Source organism: Mixophyes fleayi, chromosome 8 (assembly GCF_038048845.1).
Source record: "Mixophyes fleayi isolate aMixFle1 chromosome 8, aMixFle1.hap1, whole genome shotgun sequence".
Classification (NCBI taxonomy): domain Eukaryota; kingdom Metazoa; phylum Chordata; class Amphibia; order Anura; family Limnodynastidae; genus Mixophyes; species Mixophyes fleayi.
The window spans coordinates 132,150,207-132,175,405 of NC_134409.1; the positions used below are offsets into that span (position 1 = coordinate 132,150,207).

At 40.9% G+C, this 25,199-nt stretch overlaps 1 protein-coding gene across 2 annotated transcripts in view; it reads left to right on the plus strand.

Moving 5' to 3' along the window:
• The window catches only part of COL7A1 (collagen type VII alpha 1 chain), a 151,663-nt gene that overhangs the window by 20,422 nt on the left and 106,042 nt on the right, over nucleotides 1-25,199 (plus strand). For both annotated transcript variants that reach the window (XM_075183607.1, XM_075183606.1), the window contains exons 2-11: nucleotides 5,085-5,172; nucleotides 10,606-10,786; nucleotides 12,667-12,826; nucleotides 13,640-13,733; nucleotides 15,630-15,791; nucleotides 16,990-17,153; nucleotides 18,655-18,784; nucleotides 19,944-20,066; nucleotides 22,057-22,206; nucleotides 22,299-22,418. In XM_075183607.1, the coding sequence (XP_075039708.1) occupies nucleotides 5,094-5,172; nucleotides 10,606-10,786; nucleotides 12,667-12,826; nucleotides 13,640-13,733; nucleotides 15,630-15,791; nucleotides 16,990-17,153; nucleotides 18,655-18,784; nucleotides 19,944-20,066; nucleotides 22,057-22,206; nucleotides 22,299-22,418 (1,363 nt within the window). In that variant the 5' untranslated portion in view covers nucleotides 5,085-5,093. The remainder of the gene's footprint in view (nucleotides 1-5,084; nucleotides 5,173-10,605; nucleotides 10,787-12,666; nucleotides 12,827-13,639; nucleotides 13,734-15,629; nucleotides 15,792-16,989; nucleotides 17,154-18,654; nucleotides 18,785-19,943; nucleotides 20,067-22,056; nucleotides 22,207-22,298; nucleotides 22,419-25,199) is intronic.

Genomic DNA, 25,199 nt, shown 5'->3' on the forward strand with positions numbered 1-25,199 from the left:
TTGACAGGCCTGTAGGCTCTGTGAGGCTCCTATTAACTACTCGACTTAACACACTCTGTTTAGTAGGTTTACCTTACTAATGTACCACGATCTCAGTAACGCATGTGAGGTCTGACCGAGTCAAAGTAATTAGCTCCACTGCCAAAAACCTGTGTTTAGATACACATTTCCGTCGTACAATTGTCCCCAGGACTGACCCTCTGTCTGTAGCTAGTAACAAATATTTGTATAAACTCATGTTATAAAAAGGGATGTTGATATGACTCATTTCTTAAAACTATAGAGCACAGGTTCATTCAACAGTCCGGGCAACACTTAGGTAATATGTCTAAAAATCTGCACTAATTCCATTTGCTCAGCACAGTGAAATGATTCAACCAAAGCTTCATGTAAATCTCCATCAAACGCAAGTTAACATTTGAGGCACAGTGAAACATTCACATTGTGGGCCTCATGTTAGGAGCAATGTGGTGCAAGGATTGTCATTGCAATTTTTTTGCATGCAGGGAGAATAGTCCCATAGATTGTAAGCTTCTCTGTCTGTCTTTATTACCCCTGTTTTGTTTTATTACTGTGTTTGTTCCCAAGTAAAGCGCTACTGAATTTGCTGCCACTATATAAATAAATGTTAATTTTTCTTTTGAAGCTCGAGGTGTGTGACTCCAATCACTCAGTGCAGTGCAAACTGTGCTGGGGGCTTAGGACTGTGGACCCTCCCAAAAGGGAAAGGGCCCTGTGCCTCCCCATCCCCTAGGAGTCAAAAATCCCCAGAGAGGGAAAAAGATCTTTAGGCCTTCCTTCGCTGAAGCTAAGGAGAGCCCCTTTAGCATGGTGGCTCAGTGGTTAGTACTTCTGACTCTCAGCACTGGGGTCATGAATTCGATTCCCAACCATGGCCTTATCTGTGTGGAGTTTGTATGTTCTGCCCGTGTTTGCGTGGGTTTCCTCCAGGTGCTCTGGTTTCCTACCACACTCTAAAAACATACTAGTTGGTTAATTGGCTGCTATTAAATTGACCATAGTCTGTGTGTCTGTCTGTATGAGTGTGTGTTAGGGGATTTAGAGTGTAAGCTCCAATGGGGCAGGGGCAGGGACTGATGTGAGTGAGTTCTCTGTACAGCGCTGCGTAATTAGTGGCGCTATATAAATAAATGATGATGATGACGATGATCCCCGACCTGAGGAGCCAATAGGCACCTTAGGAGGCATGGGTCTTCATGACCACCTCCGCTGCAAAGCTCGGGCGGTCCCCTTTACCCCAAGGTTGGCTGAAGCTTCCCCTGGGGGACTGGTTCTCCAGCATTATCGGGCACCCCCGGCTCAGACAGCACCTGGGACACATAGCACCTCGGGCTCCAGGCAGCTGGCCTTTTGGCCAGAGGACCAGGTGACGGCCCATTGCATATAGGGGGTGCCTTTAAACCCCTACTACGTACATGGGCATCTACAGCTGATCTTAGCCAAAAGCCCGAGAAGCGATATATAAATAAATGTTGATGGTGATGTTGATGATAGTGGCTGATTTTGGATGTTGCCCCCAAACACTGAGCAGCTTTATTTTTACGCTGCAATTTACAGTTGAGCTAAGCCCCTGATGGGCAACCCGATATACTTCAAGGGACTAATGTGCAGACTTCCAACCTCCAAAAGGGATGCACATTACCCTTAATTTCAAGAGAAAAAACAAAACTGCCCCAAAACAACTTCAGAACCCCCACATCACTCATCCCAAAATGTACCCTCGTGGTCACCTGCTCCAAAAGCCCCTCAGACCTGCCACTTGCTCCAAAACAACCCCACATGGCCTCAACCCCCAAGTGACTCAAAATGCCCTCACAGATCCCACGTGTACTCGGAAATTACCCCCATGCTTCTCAGACCTCCCCAGATGATGCCATGTAATTCAGACCTCCCCACATGCCACTCAGATCACCCCGCATGCCACTCAGGGATCCACACCTGCCCTTCACATGCCACTAAGACCTTCCCACATGTCACGCACACCTCCTTACACTGCATTAACTCCTCCCCCTCTTCCTTTGATTGGATGAGCTGCGTCACCTCCCTGCCATATGCAGATCAGGTCACTTGATGCAGAAGCCAGTTGCTCCCATTCACTTGGAGTGTGATCCGTAAAGCTTGAACAGTTGGCGAGTCCAGAAGACACATATAAGAACCAGCGGCCTACAGCCGCGGCTCTCAAATGTGTCCTCGGGCCTAACCAACAGTTCATATTTTGTAGGGGAGCAGAGCTGGATACATCAGAACGCTCTGAAACTTATTACTCCACTTGTGATCCATAGAGGACATCCACAGAACAACCACTGTTGGTGAAGCGAAGGACAGGGATGACCACCAGTGGTAAATTCTAGAGCAGTGGTTTCGCAAAATTGATAGTATTGTTGTGACACATGTGCCGACAATGACATGTCATCAATCACTTACTTATAAACCACTGATAAAATAATGTAATAAATATAATCACAATGTTTAATAAATGAGCATCGCTGAAAAAAAAATATAATGACAGTGGTGTCTTTTACCATTTATAGTTACAATATGATTTTTCATAGAATCCCTGCTGATTATCTTCAAACTCTTTTAGATTTTTCCTTGTTGCCCATTAATTCTAATGACACGTTAGTTGTGACAAACTGATTTGCAGTCACTGCTCTAGGGGAAGGATGGTACATTTTCAGCAAAGCAACGACCCACTAGCATATTTTGCAATTAAAAACAAGTGTAATATACCAGACCCTTCTGTCCCTCATTGATGCTTGTGATCTGTCGGTTCAGACTACTTGGGAATCGGATTTGGAGATTACTATCTCTGCAGAGGATTGGGAGGAAAACTTTCAGAACATCTATAAAATGACTAAGTGTATCAACCATTCGGAGATGATGCTTAAGATTGTACAAAGGTTATATTTCACCACTAGATAAGCTTCACAGAATCTGGTATTCAGTATCTAAATACTGTTGGAGGGATTGTGGTGTAATTGGCACTCTCATGCATGTTTTCTGGACTTGCCCAAGACTTAGATCACTGTGGGAAGTGGTTTTCCAAGTAATGTCAGGTTACTAAATCAGGTACCCTACCTTGCCCTGCTGTAGCACTTTTACATCTTTAAACGCCCCATCTTCAACATCACAATTATTATGTCCCTGGACACATACATCACCACTAGAGCGGTAATAGCCCTGCATTGGAAGTCTCCACTATCGCCACCAAATTATTGCCAAAACTCAACGTAGCTATGTGATGGAAACCATTGGGTTTAAAAATTCCACTGCCATGACCTCCCCTCTGATCAAGTGGTTTCCATGGTATAAATACTACATGGAACACCAGTCCAGGTTCCTTAGTGCCTAAACTAACCCCCGTGGATATTCTCGTTATGGTGTCCCCAGGGGCCTATACATTCTTAACTGTAGCTTGTCTCTAAATTGTGTACTTCCACCCATCATCCCCTGTTGCCCCCCCCCCCCCCCACCCCCACCCCCCAGTCTTATCTATTTCTGGATTATGCTTTATTTTCTTGCAAATTGTTTTCTTTTCATTGCATGTCTGCGATGTAGAATGTAGAACTTTTTAATATTAATGACTACATCTTGTATACATTGTTTTGTATGTTTTGTTCAATTTCATAAAAACAATACAAAATTTCACGTTAAAAACAAAAAACAAGCGTAGAAGTGTAAAAGAAACGCAAATATGTTTTTATTTTGTGTTTTTACCAGCAGTTAAGAACTCACTGTAGACTTTCAAATGTGTTTACATGTCGATCAAAGAAAAATATAAAAATGAATTAAAAAACACTAGTGGGTATGTCAGTAAAAAATAGTTGTCAGATCTACAGAGGAGTATATTTGCAAGTGATGGATACATACATTAATAAAATCAATATTTCCAGGTTTTATCAGTTAGCCTAAATATAGAGACATCAAAGCCAGAGAGTAATCTGATTTCCATCGTCCAAGTGAGCAAGGGTCTTTTTACCCCAAACAAGCTAAGTTTTGAATTAGGTTTTGATTTGCTTAACTCAATTAAGTTCTGGATGTTCAGCAAGAGTTGACTTTACGCAACATATGTCTTGTCTCAACTACATCTCATTATGCAATCAATCGTAGACTTTGGGGAATTGTTTATTAGAATTTCGTATATGTTTCAAATTAGCAGCAAAAATGATGGCTTCCGCTATTGTCCTTCTGGTTACGTAGAATAAAACAACAGATCTGGTACTGATTTTCCATTTAGGAGTAGAATGTAGAGATGAGCACATTTTAAACACTACTTGTATCATGTGTATGTACAAACAGATGTAGTATGTGAACTCAATACATATATATATATATATATATATATATATATATATATCTTATATATATATATATATATATATATATATATATATATATATATATATATATATCTATATCTATCTATATATATATATATATATATATATATATATCAAATTTTAAATTTTTTCTTTGCAAAGAGCTAAAAATTACCTAAATCAGGCTTGTTGCAGGTATCCAGTGGGAGAATGCACTGCAATTATGTGAGAGAAGTGTCTTTAATTTGACTTTATCACCCCAAAACTTTCTTTAGAAATATTTATATTGAACACTATTACAGATCTAACAGTCGGAAACTTAACCATGTATGCATGTATGGGCGTGCTGATTACAGTAATAACAGTGTTTAAACAGAACAGGAATCAAAGTAATTTTTGAATAGGTTTAACCCCACTAACTTAACGCCGGTGCGGTGATCGCCAGAGATAAATGGATAATTGACAGAGGTGACCGCTCTGGTTCCTATACTCTGGGCTTTTGAAGTTAATATTTATTAAAGGGAAGTATTTAAAATGAAAAAAAAAAAAAATGATTTATAACCACGCTAAGCAAAATGTCATGCTGGGGACTGCAGTGCTCTAAGGTCTGCCAAGAATGGCACCCCCAATATTTGTTTACATGCATCTGCCCAGCAGGGAAATGTCCAATGTAAATATTAGCACATATATAATTATAATGTTAATATGACTTCCCCTTGACAATGTTTTGTTGGTTTCTTGCAGGAATAGAAGATGATAGCAACCACTGCTCTGCTAGTGGCACTGCATGCGTTATTAATATCCCCTGACCGCAGCTCAGCTCAGCAACAAGGTAGGTGGCATTATAGGGTATGGACTGCTTACTGTGTGATACAAGAAGTCATCTCAGAGGGAAAATAACCTTTGTTTTGCCAATGACATTATACCTGGTGCTGGAACATTAAATCTGTACATGGTCATATAAAGCATAGAGCAAATTTCTACTCCCCCACTAATGCACTGCTCACAATTCACTCACATTCTCCCTTTCTAAGGTAGAGCCAAAAATGTTGTGATTTAAATTGTTCTTCTAAATTAACTAGGTCTCCACTTAGTTTAGGGTATGTAAATCTCCTTCGTAGACTAGATTATATAAGTAGAAGTCACTGCTTACAACTCATGGTCCAGCTGAACATGGCACTGATAAAGGCTGTAACATTGTACACTTAACAGCATTGTACCGAGTTCTCAGGTGCACTGGTCAATTACAGACTGGAATGAGTCAACAGCTAGAATATAATAGACCTCACTTCCAATGGCGTAAAGAGCAATCACTGAGCCATGCGCACCTTTACTGCGCGGGAGTTACGCAGCTGCACAATTGTTAGCTGACCGAGCGCAGATTCTTGTTCAGTGCAGGATGCTGATTGGCTGGCAGGACAGATATTATAGTTCTATCATCCAATGACATCGCTCTCTTATAGAAATTCTATTTCCGACAGACGCACCTCTTTCATCCAAAAACTACTCTGTCTTCAGTGGGCTCCCCTTCTGCGAGCAGCGAGCCCCCACAGATTGGCCTCTTTAGTTCCACTTATGCTCATGTCAAATAGGAGGAGGTGGGGGGGGGGGGTCATTTCCTGGTTTAAAACAATGAAATAAGAATTGTTTACTCTGGCCAGCAGCAACAAAAAAACTAATTTATTTGAATTAATCCCCTTCCTAAGCTATTTTTGGTGTGTTTAATCTCAGTATTGTGTTCTATATAGCTACATAGTATAATTTATTGTGATTTAATGCACTGTCATTAGTGTGTTGTTAATTAGAAACAAAGAACACTCTACAAAAAGCACTTATCTTTATCATAGCTCTCAGTATTAGTTACAGTCAGGAAGTACATAGTAAAAACTTTATTTCTATAAAATAATAACACCAACATTATTCTACTTTCTGACACCTCTGCACTAAACACAGGAATATTTCTGTTTTAAACTTGTGTTGAAGCATAATATATCAATAAAAACACTGGTTGTCAGTGAATTAAAGAAAATAACAGTTGTACCAGTGTTGGTAACATTTTTCTTTTCTTTTATTATTATAATTATTTTTATGTATATGCAATGCTGGAAAACAAGACATAACTTGAATATAGCTGCCTGGTATCCAGCGTAACAGTTTTATTATATAGTAGTTGGAGCCTCAATTCTCATTCTGTACAGTTATGATTTATATGTTTATTGAAGCCTTTTAGAGACGCCTTTGAGCTCACAGAGAGAAATATTCCACTAGTTTGTGATATTTCATCCTAAACAGCTAGTTTGTGATGTTTGCACAGGACTCACGCTGACCTGCAGTCAGTTCTGTACAAATATTCTATTCAGTTAAGTGCAGAGTGGCCAACATTCTAAAACCTGTCACTGTCATAGTGAAATAAAGACAGTTGGCTACTATTTAAATGGTGGTTTGGAATTGGAGCCAGTGGGCACATGATGCAAACTAGTTCCACCTTAGAATATAAGCAGATTGACAAAAAAGAAGGGGCAGTTGACCATGTGGGTGATAGTGTTTCCTAGTAAAATTACCCTTCACCCACCTACCCCCCCCCCCCCCCCCCATGCCCTCTCCAGATGTGTCTGGGCTGACAGCAGTGACGGTACCAGATTTATTGAGACTAAACCACATCACCTGGGCAGTTGCATGTGTACTAGGAAGTAATGTACACTATGTGACAACCCAGGGTACACCTGATCCTCATTCTTTGTCCCTGACATTAATTTAAACAACTTTGATTGGGTTTAACAGTTAAACTTAAAACAACTTCTAAATAGGATTTCACAAACAGTTTGTGGAATTGCCTGTTTAAACACAACAAGTACTGAATGTGAACCTTAAAGTAAGTTTATGTATAAAGATCAAAGTGAAGTTTCACCAGGATAAATCACTTTGTAGCTAGAATAAAGCGCCTGGTGCCGTACTTTGCAAACATCCACCAGGTTTCTAGCAGGTTTTCATTTTCTCTGGAATACTGCATCAAAGTCCATTCTTACGATGTCCTTTGCACATTGTCATCTATAAAGCATCAATGTGTCTTTGATACATTTTTCAACTTTTTTTCTCCTGGAAAAAAGCTGCCAGCTCAAAGCATCTGATATTACTTTCTATGGGGAATCTGCTACCGTTTAATAATTGGGGACATAAATGTAAATTAAGTCACTGGAGAAAATTGTTAAAAATGTTTGTTTTTTTTCTTTAGAAACTGTTTTTGTTTTTTTAAATATATATTTTTGTTGAAAATTAGTGCTAGTCCCTCCTTAGTGTTACAGTTCCATTGGTTTTACCAATCTAGTCCTCAGTTGGAGACCTAACCGTGCAGGTTTTCCAGTTGACATGTGACATAATTATACGACCTGTGGAACTGTTACAATGTATCAGTCAGTAATGAATACACCTGTGCTCCAGCAAGCAGATATAGAAACACTGTCAGGACTGGATATGAGAAAACCTGATTTACGCCATTGAGAACTTGAAAACTTTCTTATTGAGAATGTTTACGCAGGACTCAGCTTTGGATTTTAAAGATTTCACTCAATTTTGCTGTAGACATTTTCAGTGGTTCCTATACAGGTGACATGAGGAATGTAGTTTCTGTGGCAGTAAATGGTGAATAAAATCAAAATCAGAAGATTCATTTTTCCCCGATCCTACATAAATAGACACCCTTTAGAGTTAAATTGAATAATTCACTACCTGTCACAATATACATCACCACACATTGGGTTCTGTTAATTGCTTTAATATTATTCCCTGCCTCCTGCATTTGTGTACTCGCCCACTCTCCCAGAATGTCTGGGAGACTCCAGAATTTCAGGTAGGTCTTCTGGACAAGCGGGGCCTTCATGACATGTTTCGTGTCATGTTGGCCCTGCGGCGAAATGCGGTTGCAGTATTGCGTCTGTGGACAGTGCCAAAATGAGTCGATTCACGGCACCACACCCCCTTCCGCACTTGTAATTCACCTCCCCTCCAGGATTTCCCAGAAGGTAGAAAAATAAAGTTGGCAGGTATGATTCAGCACATGTAATACACTGTGGCCATCTCTGTTTCCAATAACAAATATTATATTTTACTGACTAGAGTAGACTGCTGAAGGATCATTTTAGTGTTCACAAAGGGGACGCCACTTCTAGATGAATTTAATTGTTTGGCTTTTATTTGCCCTTCCGCAACTTTTTGAGTAAATTATTCTTGTTGGCCCACGGGTACAATACAGCTCTGTTGCATTTGGTACATTTATATGTAGACACCAACTTCATGTTGTGTCTGAGGTCGTGACTGATGATAGGCGGACAATACAGAAAAGCACAGAAGGAAGGCAAAAAATAATGTACAAAACAATAACTTAAAATCATCGTCCTGGAAGGGCACAATGACGACTCCGGTGGGTTGAGCCAACATAGGGCCGGCTCGCGGCCTATTCACACGTGGAGCCCACCGCTGTGGAGGCACAATAGAGACATTCCTGCCTACAGCACAGAGGATGTGGTTTCACATGAGTTTGAATATTGTATCTATTACAAACCCATTTGCAGTATAACCTTAACTCTTCTGGGTAATTGTTCAGTCCTTCAGGTCTAGAAGGACAATCCATCAAGCTAGCCAAATTTTAAAAGCTCAGGGGGCAAATGTAAGGGGGCGTGGAGCCACAAATACTCGCTACAAAATGCTTTTTGCACCACTCTGCCTAGCTTGGTGGTCTGCCCTGTATACATCGAGGTGCAAGTCTCTGCACTTTGGGGTTGATCTCCTGTGTGGGGGATTGCGATAAAATAATTATTATGTCACACTTCCCTTTTGAATTTATACTGTAAGCTCCAATGGGGTAGGGACTGATGTGAGTGAGTTCTCTGTACAGCGCTGCGGAATTAGTGGTGCTATATAATTAGCTGATGATGATGATAAAGAAAGCATCAGTATGAAATTAGGATGGGACTGATAACTGCAATCAGAGCCGGGTCATGCATGAGGCGAGATTGCCCTCTGTCTGTTTTTAATGTGTTGTTTTTTTGGGTGGGTTCTTAATCAGATAAATCAGTTGATCTCCATGCTTTATATAATGTAAGTATTTGGGTTTAGTTGCCATTTAAATATCATCCACATTAGATGAAAATGTACTTTTGCAGAAGTCATATTGCAATGAGAGTAACCGCACTCTCTCCTATCTGCATAAGGTTTGTACACATGGCAATCCGCTGGCACAAGAGATCCGCTTTGCTAATCCACATGTGAAAGGAGTACAGTGTCAGATAAAAATAGGAAGCATATATCCCTAAGGGAACTACATTAACTTGTACTTGCCAAGTTTTCCTCGTTGGCTTCAGGGAGATCCCGGGGGAGGTGGGCATGCGGGGGCGGGGCTTGATGAATCGCATCATTTTGGCCTCGCCCCCTAAACGATTATCACAATTTTTTGCAATAACAAGAGGGGGGGCTAATATGACACAATATTTGCATCATTAAGCCCTGCCCCCCACCACTTATCTATTGATGGGGCGAGAACCAGGAGGTTGCCCTGCTCTCCCGAGAGGTCTCACAGAAATGCGGGAGTCTCACAGACATTCCGGGAGAGTAGGCAACTATATGTCAAAGAAAAGCAGCTAATGAATCTCTAGAGACTAAAGTGTATTTTACATTTTTGTCTCCGTTACTGAAGTCATGCTATCTTACCTGTCAGTCTTTGATTAAATCTTGGTCTCCATGAACATGGCCACCTCCATAAGCATCAATACATGGACATAGGACACAATTTCTGAACTGTGTCATCATGCCACAGATGGCGAAGCCAACCACGTCTTGTACTGGGTCAGCATCAGGGAGAATGCCAGACTCTTCAGGGAGTGAGGGAGATCACCCCTATTTCAGGGAGTCTCCCTGACATTCAGGGAGAGTTGGCAAGTATGCATTAACTACAAGTCCCACAATTTTATCAAGTCTGCAGACTGTGTTGTTTGATCCCCCAGCTTTGGATTGGTGGTGTCTGTATAGTTAATTTTCTCCCATAGGGATCAATGATCCCTATAGCAAGTGCTATTTATGTTCCAGTACTCCCGAAATCTGCTAGTGCTTTTTCACAGGTTCACAGACAAGCGATGGTGAAGGTGTCACCTTCACCGTTATATAAATGTAATAAAATATATTAAAATTTCAGCACCCTATTATGCAATTATTGGCACACAAATTGTCAGCAGTGAAACTCTGTCACTAACGATTTATTTCTCTCCTTCTGCAGCGAGATGTGAAAATATTTATGATTCGGATATAGTCTTCGTTGTCGATGGATCGTCCAGCATTGGGAGGGCAAACTTCCGGATGATTAAGACTTTTATGGAAGGATTGGTCATCCCCTTTGTAAATGTTGTCCGTGAGGAAGGAGTACGTTTTGGAGTAGTACAGTACAGCGATGACCCAAGGTAAGCAGCCTAGATCCTACCAGATTTAAGTAAGAAGACAATTGTTCAATATTGGTATAATATTGTGCCACACACGTATGTTATCCGCAGGTGCCCTTTAAAGGATAAATCCACACAAAATGAAATCACATTTTTTGGGGTAGAGTCCAATGAGATAGAATAAAAAACACATTTTTATCTCAGATTTTTGTGGTAAGTAGGTATTAATACACTTTAACAAACTAGTATATACTTTCTTGGGCATTGAGATATATCAAAGCTGATTGAGGTAAAGCATATTGCTTATAATAACTGGTTGTGTTTATAATAAATTAAATATGTCCAACATTCCATCTACTTCTGTTAGGGCAAATATTACTTTCAGGCCATTCAGAAGCCAGATCGTGTAAGACAATAGTTTTTGACAATAACTATTTGTGATAGAGGTAGGAAAAAATAATTAAACTTAAATAGAGAGCTGTAGTTAAAAGGTGCTGTAAGTTTTAGATTTTTGATTCAAATATGACTGTTTCTATTTTGGGGATAAGATGAACTTAAATTAAGTAAATTGTGCTGTACATAAAGAAATAGTACAACATAGATAGGTTAGCATGCCTCATCTAGCTATGGACTACCATTGTCCGGCATTGTAAAACTTCACGTAATGCCTATTTACATGCACATGTTGTGTCAGACATATTTTAGATTGAGACCAGCTCTAAACAGTAACATTTGCAGCAAGCATACGTCAGGTGTAACAAATGTGTATGCTTACACCCCATGGTAGAGCAGCGATGTGGCTTGAAAGTATTAGTAGCAGGGGCGCACACAGGATTTTTAAGGGGGGTTCCCCCCCCCCCCCAAAAAAAGAATAAAACTAAAGCTGCTGTTCCGTTTCGGCAGCTCTGTACTATCCAGCAGCCGTGGCGCTGTCAAAGAAGCGTCCGCGGCGGTGCTGTATACAATACAGAACTGCCACGGACGCTTCTTTGACAGCGCCGCGGCTGCTGGATAGTACAGGGGCACTTCTTTAGCGGAGGGGAGGGGTTTCTGGAGACCCAGAAACCCCCCCTGCGCCACTGAGTAGTATATGCTAAATGTTAAGGATTCCCAGTGTGAAAGCCACAGAGAATAGTTGTAAATGCAAACAGAGTGTCTTTATTTTGAACACCGGTCACACAGGTTATAACCAAATGCAGTCAATGGTAATACAGCTATCACAAGTCCATAGGAACAACAGGTAATGCTGGTAAAATATATCTGCAGAGAGGAACAAAAGTACTTGATAATGCTGTTTACCAGGATTAGCAGATGAGCTGGAGACCAGGAACAGTGGGATGATCCACAGGAGAATCAGACAGGAGGAAGGTCAGGCAAGCCAGGGTCATAAGCCACAACAATTCCAGGCAGTATGCCGAAGCAAGGTCAAACGAAGCCAGGGTCTAAGTTGCATGAGGAGGTGCAGGATGATGGGACAAATCAGGAGTCAAATGCCAGAAAGAAGTTTTCAGAGAGAGACCAGCAGCAGCAAAGACAAATGAACTGACTGTAGGAAAAGTCTGTGTTATAAAAAAAAGCCAGATGCAGGTGATCACAATCCGCATCAGGTGATGAGGGCTTAACACCTAGCAGGCAAGGAGAAACTGTCGAGGTATAACAGCAGCACCTCTGGTGGCACAGAGGTACTGCAGGTCAAATTCAGAATAAGGACAGTTACAGTACCCTATTTGTATACAATATAATAATAGTGTATCTGTTTGCATGTATGGTGCAAGCATGACTTTTAGCTAAATCTAACTCTCCAAGCTGCCTCCCGTATGATTGCTTGAATTTAATATAATTTTAACAACTTTAAATTGTCTGGTTCATCCATATAAACTGGTATTTTGTTTCCTCTGCAGAACAGAGTTCGAATTTACCCGTTACCGAAATGGATCGGAGGTGATTCAGGCCATCAGAAACCTGGGATACAAGGGAGGGAACACACGGACCGGGGCTGGACTGAGATATGCCACAGACAACTTCTTTGGACCAACCGCGATTCGGCCTGATGTACCCAAGGTACAGTAACTCAGAAGTTACAAGAATATATACTACACGTAGAGTTCTGTAGGGAGTGGGGCATCCCTGCAGTCCTGCAATGGTTGTTAAATCAGTTAATTATAAGTTTTTATTGAGAGAAGAACTAGACTCTTCCAACCGACAATTAGAAGTTCAGTATCTACATGGTTTGCGGCAAACTTTCCCTGCCTGCTCCTTGTCCTGGTCTCATAATGCTGCATGGCTTGCAGACTGGAGTTTAAATGCAAACTGCAGGAGGCGGGTGTCAGAGTGGCTTGGCCAATCAGATGCATCGGAGTCATTCATCTTCATCTTTCAAACTCAAGGGCTGTGAGACCTGGAGGATCATAGGATTAAAGCCACCGATTCTCGCAAATCTCATGAGACCCAAGCAAATCTGCTAGTTACAGAGAGGGTGTTAATTCCCCTCATGCCCCAAAAAACGGAGGAAGTTCTAGTCTTTTAGGTAGGAGTCCTTCCTTATACTCCAAAAGAGACAGTGCTGGGTCATTGTTTTGTTAATGGTTTATTGTTGAATAAATTTACCTCTCTATGAAAGGCCGATATCAGCAAATATGGACACACAGCCATCGGTATGCCAGAGAATGTTCTGACTATATTCAAATGGAGCATTTGCCGGCATGGCCGTACCTCCAATTGGCAGATTAGCCTGTGTGTGCTGCTATCTGCCTGATCAGCTGATATGTCCAGTCTGGTTAACCTGTGGAGCCATTTGGAGTTGTAGCCAATTGGCAAAGGACCACATTGTTCTCTTGATACCTGGACCTCTGATGTTGTTTTTGTGTTTTTCAGGCTGCAATTTTGATAACAGACGGAAAGTCTCAGGACGATGTTGACCAAGCTTCCCAAAGGTTAAAAAATCAAGGAATAAAAATATTTGCCGTGGGTACGTTCCAGAGCTGAAACTTAAAAAAATTTACTTTTATCTGACATAGTTGAAGAAGGCACATTTACCAGTACATTCCCTGTTTAGAGGAAGGTCATAGAGCATTTTCCTTTCCACATAAGCAATTTAAAGTTTACCGGTGCTCAGGAGTCCTCTTAAACTTTTATTGGGAAACCTTTTGCACAATTCAATTGTATTTTATTATATGCCAAAATTTGCGCCATTGCGCCGTGGGAGGGGGTCTTTGATAATTCCATTTGCATCATTAAGCACAGCATTCCCCCACTTCAATAGGGAAGTGGGTGGCATCTGAGAGGTAGGCCTGCTCTTCCGGGAGTCCGGGATACTCCACGAAATGTGGGAGTCTCCCGGACACTCCAGGAGATGTGGGCAAGTATGCCTCACCCTCGTGACCTTTTTTATGCGATTTGTTACTGCCAATCAAACACACATAGTTTACAAATGGAAAAGTTCTGCTCGAACTAAGAATCAGTATATATTTTTAGATAATTTTGGACAGAATGACTTTCTGTACCTTCTGTGATGGTGGCCAAAACACCCAGCAGTTACACTGCCCATTTGAAACACCATTATTCTTATGCTATCCTCAGCCTCTCTGTCTGCACCACCCCCAACCTTACTGCAGATGGAAGGCTTTTTTTTTTTTTTTGTACCTGACATTTGGTGAAAAATGAGAACTGAGCAGGGGCAGGCTGGGCTTGGTGGCAGGGGGGCATCTGCCCACTGGGCTGGTCCCATAGTGGGCTACATTGGGCTGCGTCACTGGGCCACCAGCCAGTCTTGCCCCCCGGGCTAAAATTTGCCAGCCTTTCCCTGTGCACCAGGGACCGCTAAGGGCCACTGATAGCTTGCAGCTGTCTATAAATAAATTCCCCCAAAGAAAAGAGAACAGGCAGTATTTTTACATTTACTGTCTCGTACACAGCGCAAAGAAAGAAAGAAAATGTTGAGGTTAGAAACTTTTTAACTCTCGTGTATCAGATGGAACAATGAAGGTTACCGAAAAGTGATAACGCTACCTCTGAGTTGTAGAAATAGTACAGCTTCTAAAAAGAAAAAGTGGAGATGTTGCCCATGGCAACCAAACAGATTCTAGATATCATTTTGTAGAATATACTAAATAAATAATAGCTAGAATCTGATTGGCTGCTATGGGCAACACCTCCACATTTCCATTTTTAGGAGCCGTAGTATTTCTACCCCTGAGTACCACCCCTGTCCTCCTATCGCTTTCGCTATTTCAGGATGGCATTGAGAGAAGCTCCCAGAAGGAAAACAATCAGTAATATTAAAATATCTTTCCTTGTTCTTTAAATAAACTTTTTTTTTCTTTTTAATAAAACAAAACATTATTATTATTATTATTAATGAACCTATCTGAGTTTTCAGTTCAAATGTGCGCATATATGGGCACAAGGACCCTTAACTGGCTGCCAGCCTGTATCTGCGACCTTTTACTGATAAATTGGGAGATAGAAGATTTTCTATCACTGCCATAAGCAACCATAGAAAATTTTTCATGTCGCAAAACAATGATAAATAGACCTCCTAGGGGTATATTTACTAAACTGCGGGTTTGAAAAAGTGGAGATGACAGCTGGAATCTGATTGGTTGCTATAGGCAACATCTTCACTTTTTCAAACCCGCAGTTTAATAAATAGACCTCCTAGTCTTTATTTTCTATAAGCTGACAGTTTTGTTCATTATCATTTACATGAAGAATATCAAGTAGGAACGTAAGTACATCTGATCATCAGACTATTGGGCAATCACATTGAAATCTTTTCATGTTGTTAATTGGATAACGTAGAGGCAGGAAAACAGTCATTGTGACGATTTGTTTTTAAAATGATATTTTGTGATATGTTCTTCAGGCATAAAGAACGCTGACAGCCGGGAGCTGACAAGAGTGGCCTCCACGCCAACGGATGACTTCTTTTTCTACGTCAACGATTTTAAGATTCTGGGCACCCTTCTACCACTGGTATCCCGAAAAGTTTGCACCACGACTGGGGGAACCTACAGACCTGAAACCAGTAAGTCGTCCTTTCATTTTCACAAAATGTTGCACAAAAACACATATCTGATTTTAGCCATCAGCATCTGTAAGCCTATGTTCAGAGCTTTGACATTCGCCGGTTTCTACAAATGTGTCCTAGGGCTATATTTAATAAACTGCGGGTTTGAAAAAGTGGAGATGTTGCCTATAGCAACCAATCAGATTCTAGCTGTCATTTTGTAGAATGCACTAAATAAATGACAGCTAGAATCTGTTTGGTTGCAATAGGCAACATCTCCACTTTTTCAAACCCGCAGTATAATAAATATACCCCTTAGTGTCCGTTAATCCCCTAGGTAATAATAAAGATTTTGCTTGGTAAGCAGGGGAAGTTTTTTGTAAGAAAAAAAAAAAACATCCACTGCAAAGACCAGCTGATCTTGGCTTATTTCAAACACTTCTTGTGATTTGTGCAGACTGAAATTGAGAGCATAGATGTGTCAGAAATAACGTCAGGAATCATCATTATTATTAACTTACAAATGCACTTACATCCACCTCTGGACGAGGCCCTATATGTACACTATGCTTGCAATTTGTGTTTGAAAAATCATGAAGGTGGGATTTCCTCCACCTTATAAAAAGCCATTTTGCAAGTTGACCTAATATTTGCACGTAGCCTATCAGTTCCCCAGGATAATATGATGTCATGATGATGTCACTGAGTTAGGAAAAGAAAAAAAAATTCCTACGGTACCAATTCCTACATGTAATACAACGTTTTATCTAAGTGCGCTGCTGACAGATCAGGTGTTTCCAAAAAACTCTTATTTTTTTATTTTACAAATAAAACTTCTATATTTGCATTGGTCAAATTCATTATTAATGCTTTGTGAATGAAAAAGAACTGGGGGTAACTATATTAATCTGCTATTCTAGCAAATGGGCGATATTTGTCGACTTTGCGGAGCAAATTTAAAAGGGCAATGAGTTAAAGGCAAAACTTGCCTTTAAACACATTGCCGTTTTAAATTTGCCTGGCAAAGTCGCTGAATATCGGCCATTTGCTAGAATAGTAGGTTAATACAGTTACCCCCTGGTATCATATAATAGTAAATATTTTTGAAAATGTTTTTATAGGATACAGTGCAGTAGAAATATGAGAAAGATTTCACCAATCTGAGTATGGAAATAACAATATACTAAGTATATCCTCTTATGTACATTTATTTTAGCCTCAGAATCTTACTCCGGACCGACCAACCTGGTTTTCTCTGATCAGACATCTGACTCTATGAGGATACGATGGACGGCAGCTACCGGCCCCGTTACTGGTTATAAAGTTGTTTATGGACCACTCACGAGCCAAGGACAGGACATACCACTGGAACTTAGGGAGGTAGGAATCTTATCCTGTTATTTATTGATTATTTGATTATCTGATTCGCAGGAATATTAGTGCTAAATCTATTAAATTTCACCGACTTGATGGCTATGAACATGTTTGTGGTACAATCTTCAATAGACCCAAATTCAAATTTCCAGCTTGAAAATTTGCAGTTTTCTGTTCGAATTGGAACTTTATTAAATATGTTGTCAGTTCTGTTTATTCTGGCAGAGAACCTTATAGCATACACTAATATATGCAAGTGGCTTCTTAAACTAAGTGGGGCCTGAATTCTAAATTACTCAGAAAATCCTTTAAAAATGTATGTGTGCATGCTGCTGTATTTCTGTAAAAATCCATTCGACATCTCTGACCTGTATATGAGTAAACTAACCGGTTAACTGCAATTTATGTTTTTTTTAACCTTTTAATTCAATTATGCTACAAGTTTCATGCTTTTAATACTCCATAGACAGTTCAGGGGCAAACGCAGGATTTGTAGAGGGGGATTTCCACACCACGCCACCAGTGGGCGTGACCAGCATGCATGGGGGCGTAGCTATAATATTAGACAGTGCTTCCTATCCCCATAATATACATGGGCAATGCTGCATGTACTACTGTTAGGTGCACGCAACTCTCCTTTTTCAAGCAGAGTGGTGTGAAGCGGGAGCAGGGTCCAGCCACCTCAATTATACCCAGGCTTGGAGGGGGGTTTCCAGGCACTAGGAAACCCCCCTCGGTTTGCCTATACAGTTGCACAGTGATGCATATTTTGATTAGGTGCCTCCTGTATGGAGTTTTAATGACTGTTTTCTTTTCACCTTTTATTCCACCTGTGTAAATGCAGGTCTAAAATGTAACTTTCTGCATGCATTTATTCCAGTTCTAAAGAGAACTGAGTGCACAGTAAAAATAGCCTGATGCCAGTTTACATTTGCATCTCACAGCATTTGCTTTTCCAGAGCACCTGTTGGCTGCACCGTGGAGGCAGCCATGTTGTGGACTGAACCAATATCCATGTGACGACAACCTACTCGATCACCTACCAACTCAGCACACCTCCCAACATTTTAAAAAGGCAAAATTTGGATGAAATAAGCAATGCCCTCAGCATGCCCAAACTCCACCCCTCATCTGTCCACACCCACTTTCCAATAGGCCACACCTCTGTATAGGTGAGGAGAATCTGGGCACTGCTGTCACAATTGACACTACTGGGGGGCGTGACTTCACCAGGAACCTCTGACATCACTGACACCCGCAAAGATGAATATTCATGAGCCACTGGTTCCCAGTAAATTCATAAGCATCTTAGTCCTAGATGTTGGTTCCGCCCACAAAATGGCTGCTTCCGGTGTGTGTAAGTGACAAATGTTTTTTGAATAGTGACGTCAATGCACCACGTAATCACCATATCAGTATTTTAATTTATGAAGTACAGGTATTATTGTTATTATTGGTTGGGCAGGTAAATGATTACAATTTATCGTGTCCTGATGTCTGTCCACAGATTACTCTGACTAGGGCGCAGACAAATACCGTCTTACAAGGCCTCCGAGCCAGCACGGAGTATTCAGTTGGCGTGACCGCATTGTATGCCAACAGCATCGGGGAGTCGGTCTCTGGCAGGGGGAGGACCTGTAAGTTACTCTCATATTGGATGAAACAAATAAAATGTTGCTCAGCAAATCCTAGACTGAACGTAGGAAGATTTCTTGTGATTTCATTTCCAAAAGACTTTAAAAGATTTTATTTTTTCATTTGGGAAAATTTACATACAGATATTGTGTAGCGGTGCCTGTAAGCTGCGCAAAACCGTTCGAGATATCAAACTTCCCATTCTTACAAGTTCCGCTGTGTATTATCGGTCCGCATCTTATACCAATCTTGTTGCTCTTGTGATTCTGTTGTATTTTTGCTCCAAGGGACGTCTGTCCCGTTTGTCACCGCACGTAGGCAGCAGGTGTGCACAGTTGCGGCAATGAACAAAATAACTTTACAGCATGGAAGAGCCAGCAAGTAGTATATTATCTGTTTATTTCAAAACACGTATATGTCACCTGGCGCTCTTACCACTGGGAAACACTTTCTATGGTGTAGAAGTAATATTTTATTTCATTTTTGGTCAGGCAACACGACAGCCCACACTAATGTCAATGAACGCAAGAAAAAAAATAATTTTGCTAAAATAAAGTATAGAAGTATGGTAAACCTTATGTATAATGCATATTTACCATTTAAAGGGACAGTGTACTATTTATAATGGGTGAGATTTATGAAATGTGAACATGTATCTGTGCAAAAAAGGATCTGTAACCCATGACAACCAATAAGGTTCTATAATTTGTCTAGTACAGCTTAATAAATGGAAACAAACGGCTGATCACTTTGGATTACAGCACCTGTTTTGTGCCATTTGTCATAAATATCTTTTCGGTGACCAAAGAGGGTGCAGTCATATCAGAGAGATGTTTTTTTGTTGCTGTGACAAGAAATAATTTTTCATGATAATTAGACCAGTAGGTGGCACTGTCCTGTTTGCTGTGTGCAGATGACAGCCTCTTTGTGTGCTCTCAGTATGATAGCCCTGCTGATGAGTAACTGTGAATAAAAAGCTGTCCTGTACATTTATAGAAAATTAATATGAGACAATCCCGTTAGTTGATTGGTCATCATTTATCATTACTCTCTTGCTATCAGGAAGCCTCTATTTATGTCTGTGAAGTTTTTTTTTTCATCCCATGAAATGTTATAATAGTATCAGTATATCAATAATATACAAGATTTCTTATTTTGCAGCAAGCCCACTTAGCATCTCCAACTTCCGTATATCGGAGGCTGGTCCCTCCTTTCTCAGGCTGACATGGTCCGTCTCCGGAGCAGAACCGCCATCGGGATTCCGTCTCACCTATTCTGCTAGAGGTTAGTCTGATCGGCAAGCTCTCTGGTTACTGAGATTATTAAAATAGAAGGGCCTACTTCAGTCCTTTTTACCACTTAGTAACATATAACGCTTCGTAGTTACCCTGTGTCGGTCCTGTGCACACATGTAGTTGCTTTGGGTAACCCACAGTCAAAGCGCACCAGACTTAAACACAGACTAAAATAAATATACTTCTCCGAATGACTACACAACTCTTTGCTGTACGTTGCAAATCTTGTGTTTCTTCAGTCGGAACAGATCTCTCTCCATACTTGTGATGCTCAGGTCCTTTATGTGTAGTGCTGCCCTGACTTGTGTGTATGTTTTACATGTAATTATACAATATTGCTATTTGTTCTTGTGTGTGTGTTCTCTATGTCTGCTTTTCTCTCTTTATGTGTATTGCTGCTCTGACTTGTGTGTCTGTTTTACATGTGATTATACAATATTGCTATTTGTTCTTGTGTGTGTTGTTCTCTATGTCTGCTTTTCTCTCCTTATTTGTAGCGCTGCTCTGACTTGTGTGTCTGTTTTACATGTGCTTATAAAATATTGTTACTTTTCCGTGTGTGTGTTGTTCTCTATGTCTGCTTTTCTCTATTTGTGTGTAGTTGCTTTTTGCATGTAGTTGGCAGTTGATTTGGTTTCCTTAGTTGTTGTGGAGCTTAAAAAGAGAGCACTCACACACACACATGGAGGCACTCAACACACCTTAGCCATGGAATGATCATTCATGCGCTGATCATGCATGCAAAAAAACTTGCAAACCCTTGTAATTCCTGTGCACGTGCGTGAGTATCCCTTTGTTGGGATTCTGATGCTGCCTGTATAGCATGAACCAGAGCATTGGACCATTCACAAGACTAGACCAATCCATAGCCAATCAGAGCATTAGGACAGTCACAGGACTAGACCAACCCGTAGCCAATCAGAGGATTAAAACATCCCCAGGTTTAGACCAATCAAAGTATTCGACTGTTCACAAGCATAACACAAGTAGAAGTACATATATTCAGATGGTTGACCCATTAAAACAGGTGAAGGTAACTTACTGGTTCTTTAACTAAAACTCACAACATGCTCTGCTAACCAGCTTTTGTCCTGCATACAGCTGCCAGTGGTCCCAACTTTCTAAATACAGTCCCAATTTTTAAAGATTTGTTCTTAGAATTGTATATGTTTCAATGTTGACCATCTGACAGGATCATCAAAATAATATAGTTATTATTATTATCGTTTATATAGCGGCAATCATATTGCGCAGCACTGTACAGAAAATATGTAGTCATTCACATCGGTCCCTGCCCAATGGGAGCGTACAGTCTAAATTCCCTAACACACACGCACACACATTAGGGTCCATTATAGAAGCCAATTAACCTACCAGTATATTTTCGGGCACAAATCAGCCGGGGGGAACCCACGTAAACACAAGGAGAACATGCAAACTCCAATGGTTACATATATATTTTCAATTAAACATCTCCGATGCGTCTGTGCGCGTGCCAATTCCTCCTGTGGCTTTATTAATAAGATGTGTCACAACATATCTAACCAAATATTTGCAATTTGCTCAACAAGGTTCTGACATTTGATGTATGATCACTTTTTTTTTTTTGCTTGTTCTGTAATGTTTTTGGATGCATTTTAAGAGGGTCCTTCATGTTTTAAAGATAAAGGACATCAGTGCACCTGGAAAAGCTTCAGCCTCATCCACAGACATACCTGTACATGTCTGACTCTAACGCTTGCATGTTTGTAGACTCGATGTGTCCTCTTGTGTACCACGCCCTAACATGGCAGAGTATCTGTAGCAATTAAAGAATTCTCGGCCCTAAGGCTGATAAAGTCTAACAAGCTCATGACTCACCAGCACTGCTAGGAGAGAGGATTTGTAACGCTAACTCGTTCTAACACTGTCACCAAAATACTCAACTGACAAGTGTGATTTATGAGATCTTGTCCCTGTCTTTTATTACTGATGTCCAGGAGATTCTAGGACGGGAGAAAAAACTTTGAGTGGTAGTGCATTGTCGGACACTATCGGGGACCTGAGACCCAACACTGAATACGTCATTGTGCTTTATCCGCAATACCAGCGGCAGACTGGCACTCCAGTAACAATTACTGGGCGCACACGTGAGTCAATCGCTCAGTTAGTTTTCATTATGCTCTCATTAAAGTGATGATGTTTCCCTGTTTTTATAAGCTTATGGTTCTCTTATGTACAGAGCGTATTGAAGGGGTTACAGAGCTGAACATCCAGGATGTAACATCCAAAAGCATGAAAGCATCATGGAGAGGGGTCAGCGGAGCAACCGGCTATCGCATCTCCTGGGTGTCTCAATCAGGTAAATCTACTGGGTGTCTGAATAGCATACCCCTCCCAAATGTCACTGTCGAAAGAGGCACTTAGAATAAGATGCACATTTTCCATATGGGCGACGACCCTAGTGCACACATATTGGTACACTCAATACATGAGAAAGATGAAGCTCTGATCTTGTGTCTTCAGGTTACAGTTACAAACACGACAGTACGCAAACACATGTAATCACATAGAAGATGAGTGGTATTAGTATAAATCAGAATACAAGCATCTTAAAGTGTGTACGGTCATGTTAGCTTAGCACAATCTTTAGCAGCACAGGGATGAAAGTAAGAAGTCATTGGATGTCAATAATGAACTGGAAAAATGCAATGGCACAAAACAAAAGTCATATTGACCTGCATATAATTTTAAGCCCCATGTACGGACTACGGTGACCAAATGGCCTAGACTATGAGTGGAACAAATTGTTATCCCTTGTGTTCAACATATTTGGCTAGCTATGAGCGGATTGAGTGATCCATATAGGCACACCTCCCAACACTTAGAATCCTGAAATCAGAACAAAATATGCCCCGCCACGTTCCATCCAAACTCCGCCTCCCAAATGATCACTTTTGGGTAGAACTCCTCTTAGGTTAAGTCCCAACCCTTTTTGCAGATGGTGTATCTGGAGTGTCCTGCCTAAATCGGGGCAGTGGGGAGGTATGTGTAGGCCAATAAAGCACTCGATTGGGCTCACAAATGAGATCTTGTTCTGGGAGATTCTGTAATAAATTTCAAGGGATGGGGACTGTGTATATTTGTAGATGTTCCTAATTAAGAAGACGCAAAATTGCATCTTAGAGCAACGTTAGTAAATAAATAACCTTCAGTGGTGGGATATCCATGGTGTCAATGTGTAATTTCTTGTCTCCGTTTCCAAGCATACAAAAAGGCCGTGCAGTCCAAACATGAAAATAAATTGATAAAAATATTAGGAAATATATGATTCCCATTCTATATTTGCCATCCTGAGAGATATAGTAAAATGTTTGTTCCAAACTTTTTCTATCAGTCTGACTTATTATATGCTTTCCAAAATAGCCAAATCATGCACTTTTGTTTGTGTTTATAGACATCTTGGGCCCAATTCATTAAGGGAAATAAGGCAAAAAAAATAGTAAATTTTCTCCTGGACAAAACCATGTTATAATGCAAGGGGTGCATATTAGTTTATTATTTTGCACATAAGTTAAATATTGGCTGCTTTTTTTTCGTGTAGCACACAAATACTTGATTTATTTTTACACTGGAATTTAAAGTTGATCTAGGACATGCCCTACCCCAACTATAAATCTGTCCCACATTTTAAATTTACCTCCCCCTCCAATGCAACATGGTTTTGCCAAGGGGCAAACTTGCTCATTTTTTTTTTGCTTTACTTTCCTTAATGAATTAGGCACCTTATATGCAAATTCACATGAAACACGAGTTGCAAGCACCAAGACGCACTGAAACACACAATTATACATTTGAGTGCCAAAGATTGCTGTGAATGTTTAATAAACTGAGTGGTAGGAAGGCAAAGGGGGCGCTACGAACGTATTAACCAAGGGCGGGCTGAACTCTTCATCAGGTCCTGATTAGGAAGGGTGAGAAATAAGTAAATAATGTGGAAACCCCCTTTAAGGAGACCTAGAAAACGTGTGGGGTCTCCTCTGATCAGTCAGATGTTGCAGAACCATGTAATTAATTTGTATCCTTATCGTAAGATCCTAAAACCTCACCATAAAAATAATAAGGGGCAAGAATGTGCGGGGAGCTGGTCGCTTTGATATGAGCAGTGTAAAGACCTGTAACTGCCGGAGCCCTCTCAGATGCCAGCTATTGTCTGCTCAGCTCTCAAGGCAAACGCAGGGAGGTACAGAGTTGGAAGGAATTTTTGGAAACCTTTCAAAGGCAGGTAGTTGGTGACACAATTACAGCTCAACATGAAACAACACAAAACCTCCCGTCCTCAAACAACCCTGTGACGTACCACTACAATAGGTGTGTTCCTGCTTATCAAGTTGTTGCAGCAGTTATTGTCTTCTAGTATATGACTTGTGTGCCTATAGTGCTCTTCAGTTCCACATGTGTATCTGTATGTGCTGATAAACAGGAGTCACACACGTGGTGTGTTGTGAATGGGCTCTGCTATGGGAGACAAATGCAAAATGAGTTGGATGACTGTTATAGGTTACTATACAAAGTGTGACATAGACTATGGCAAATAAAACTATATCACTGCAAAAATCTGTCTCCACACCCCCTTTCTTAATTGTTCTCTCTCTCTCTCTCTCTCCCTCTCTCTCATCCCTTTTCCCCTCTCCCCCCTTCTCTGTTTCAGCTCTCTCTCCCTCTCCCCCCTCTTTAACTATCTCTCCCTCTCTCTGTCCCCTATCTTTATAATATATCTCTCCCTCCCTCTCTCTTTCTGTACCCCCTTCTAATCTCTCCCCCTCTCTATCTTCCACTCTCTCAATCTCTCTCTCTTTTATGTATTTTCCCCCTCCCTCTTTCTCTCCCTCTCCCCCTCCCACTTTAATCTCTCTCCACCTCTCTACTCTTTTCCCCCTGTGCCCCCCCCCCTCCCCTCTCTCTCTCCTTTTCTATCTTCCTCTCTCTTTTCCCACTCCCTCTTTCCCCCCATCATCATCCCTCTCTCCCTCTTTCTTCCCCCTCCCTCTCTCTTAAATCTCTCTCTCACTCACTCTCATCTCTTTTCCCCCTCCACCCCCCTTCCTCTCTCTCTCTTCCTCTCTCTTTAATCTCTCTCTGT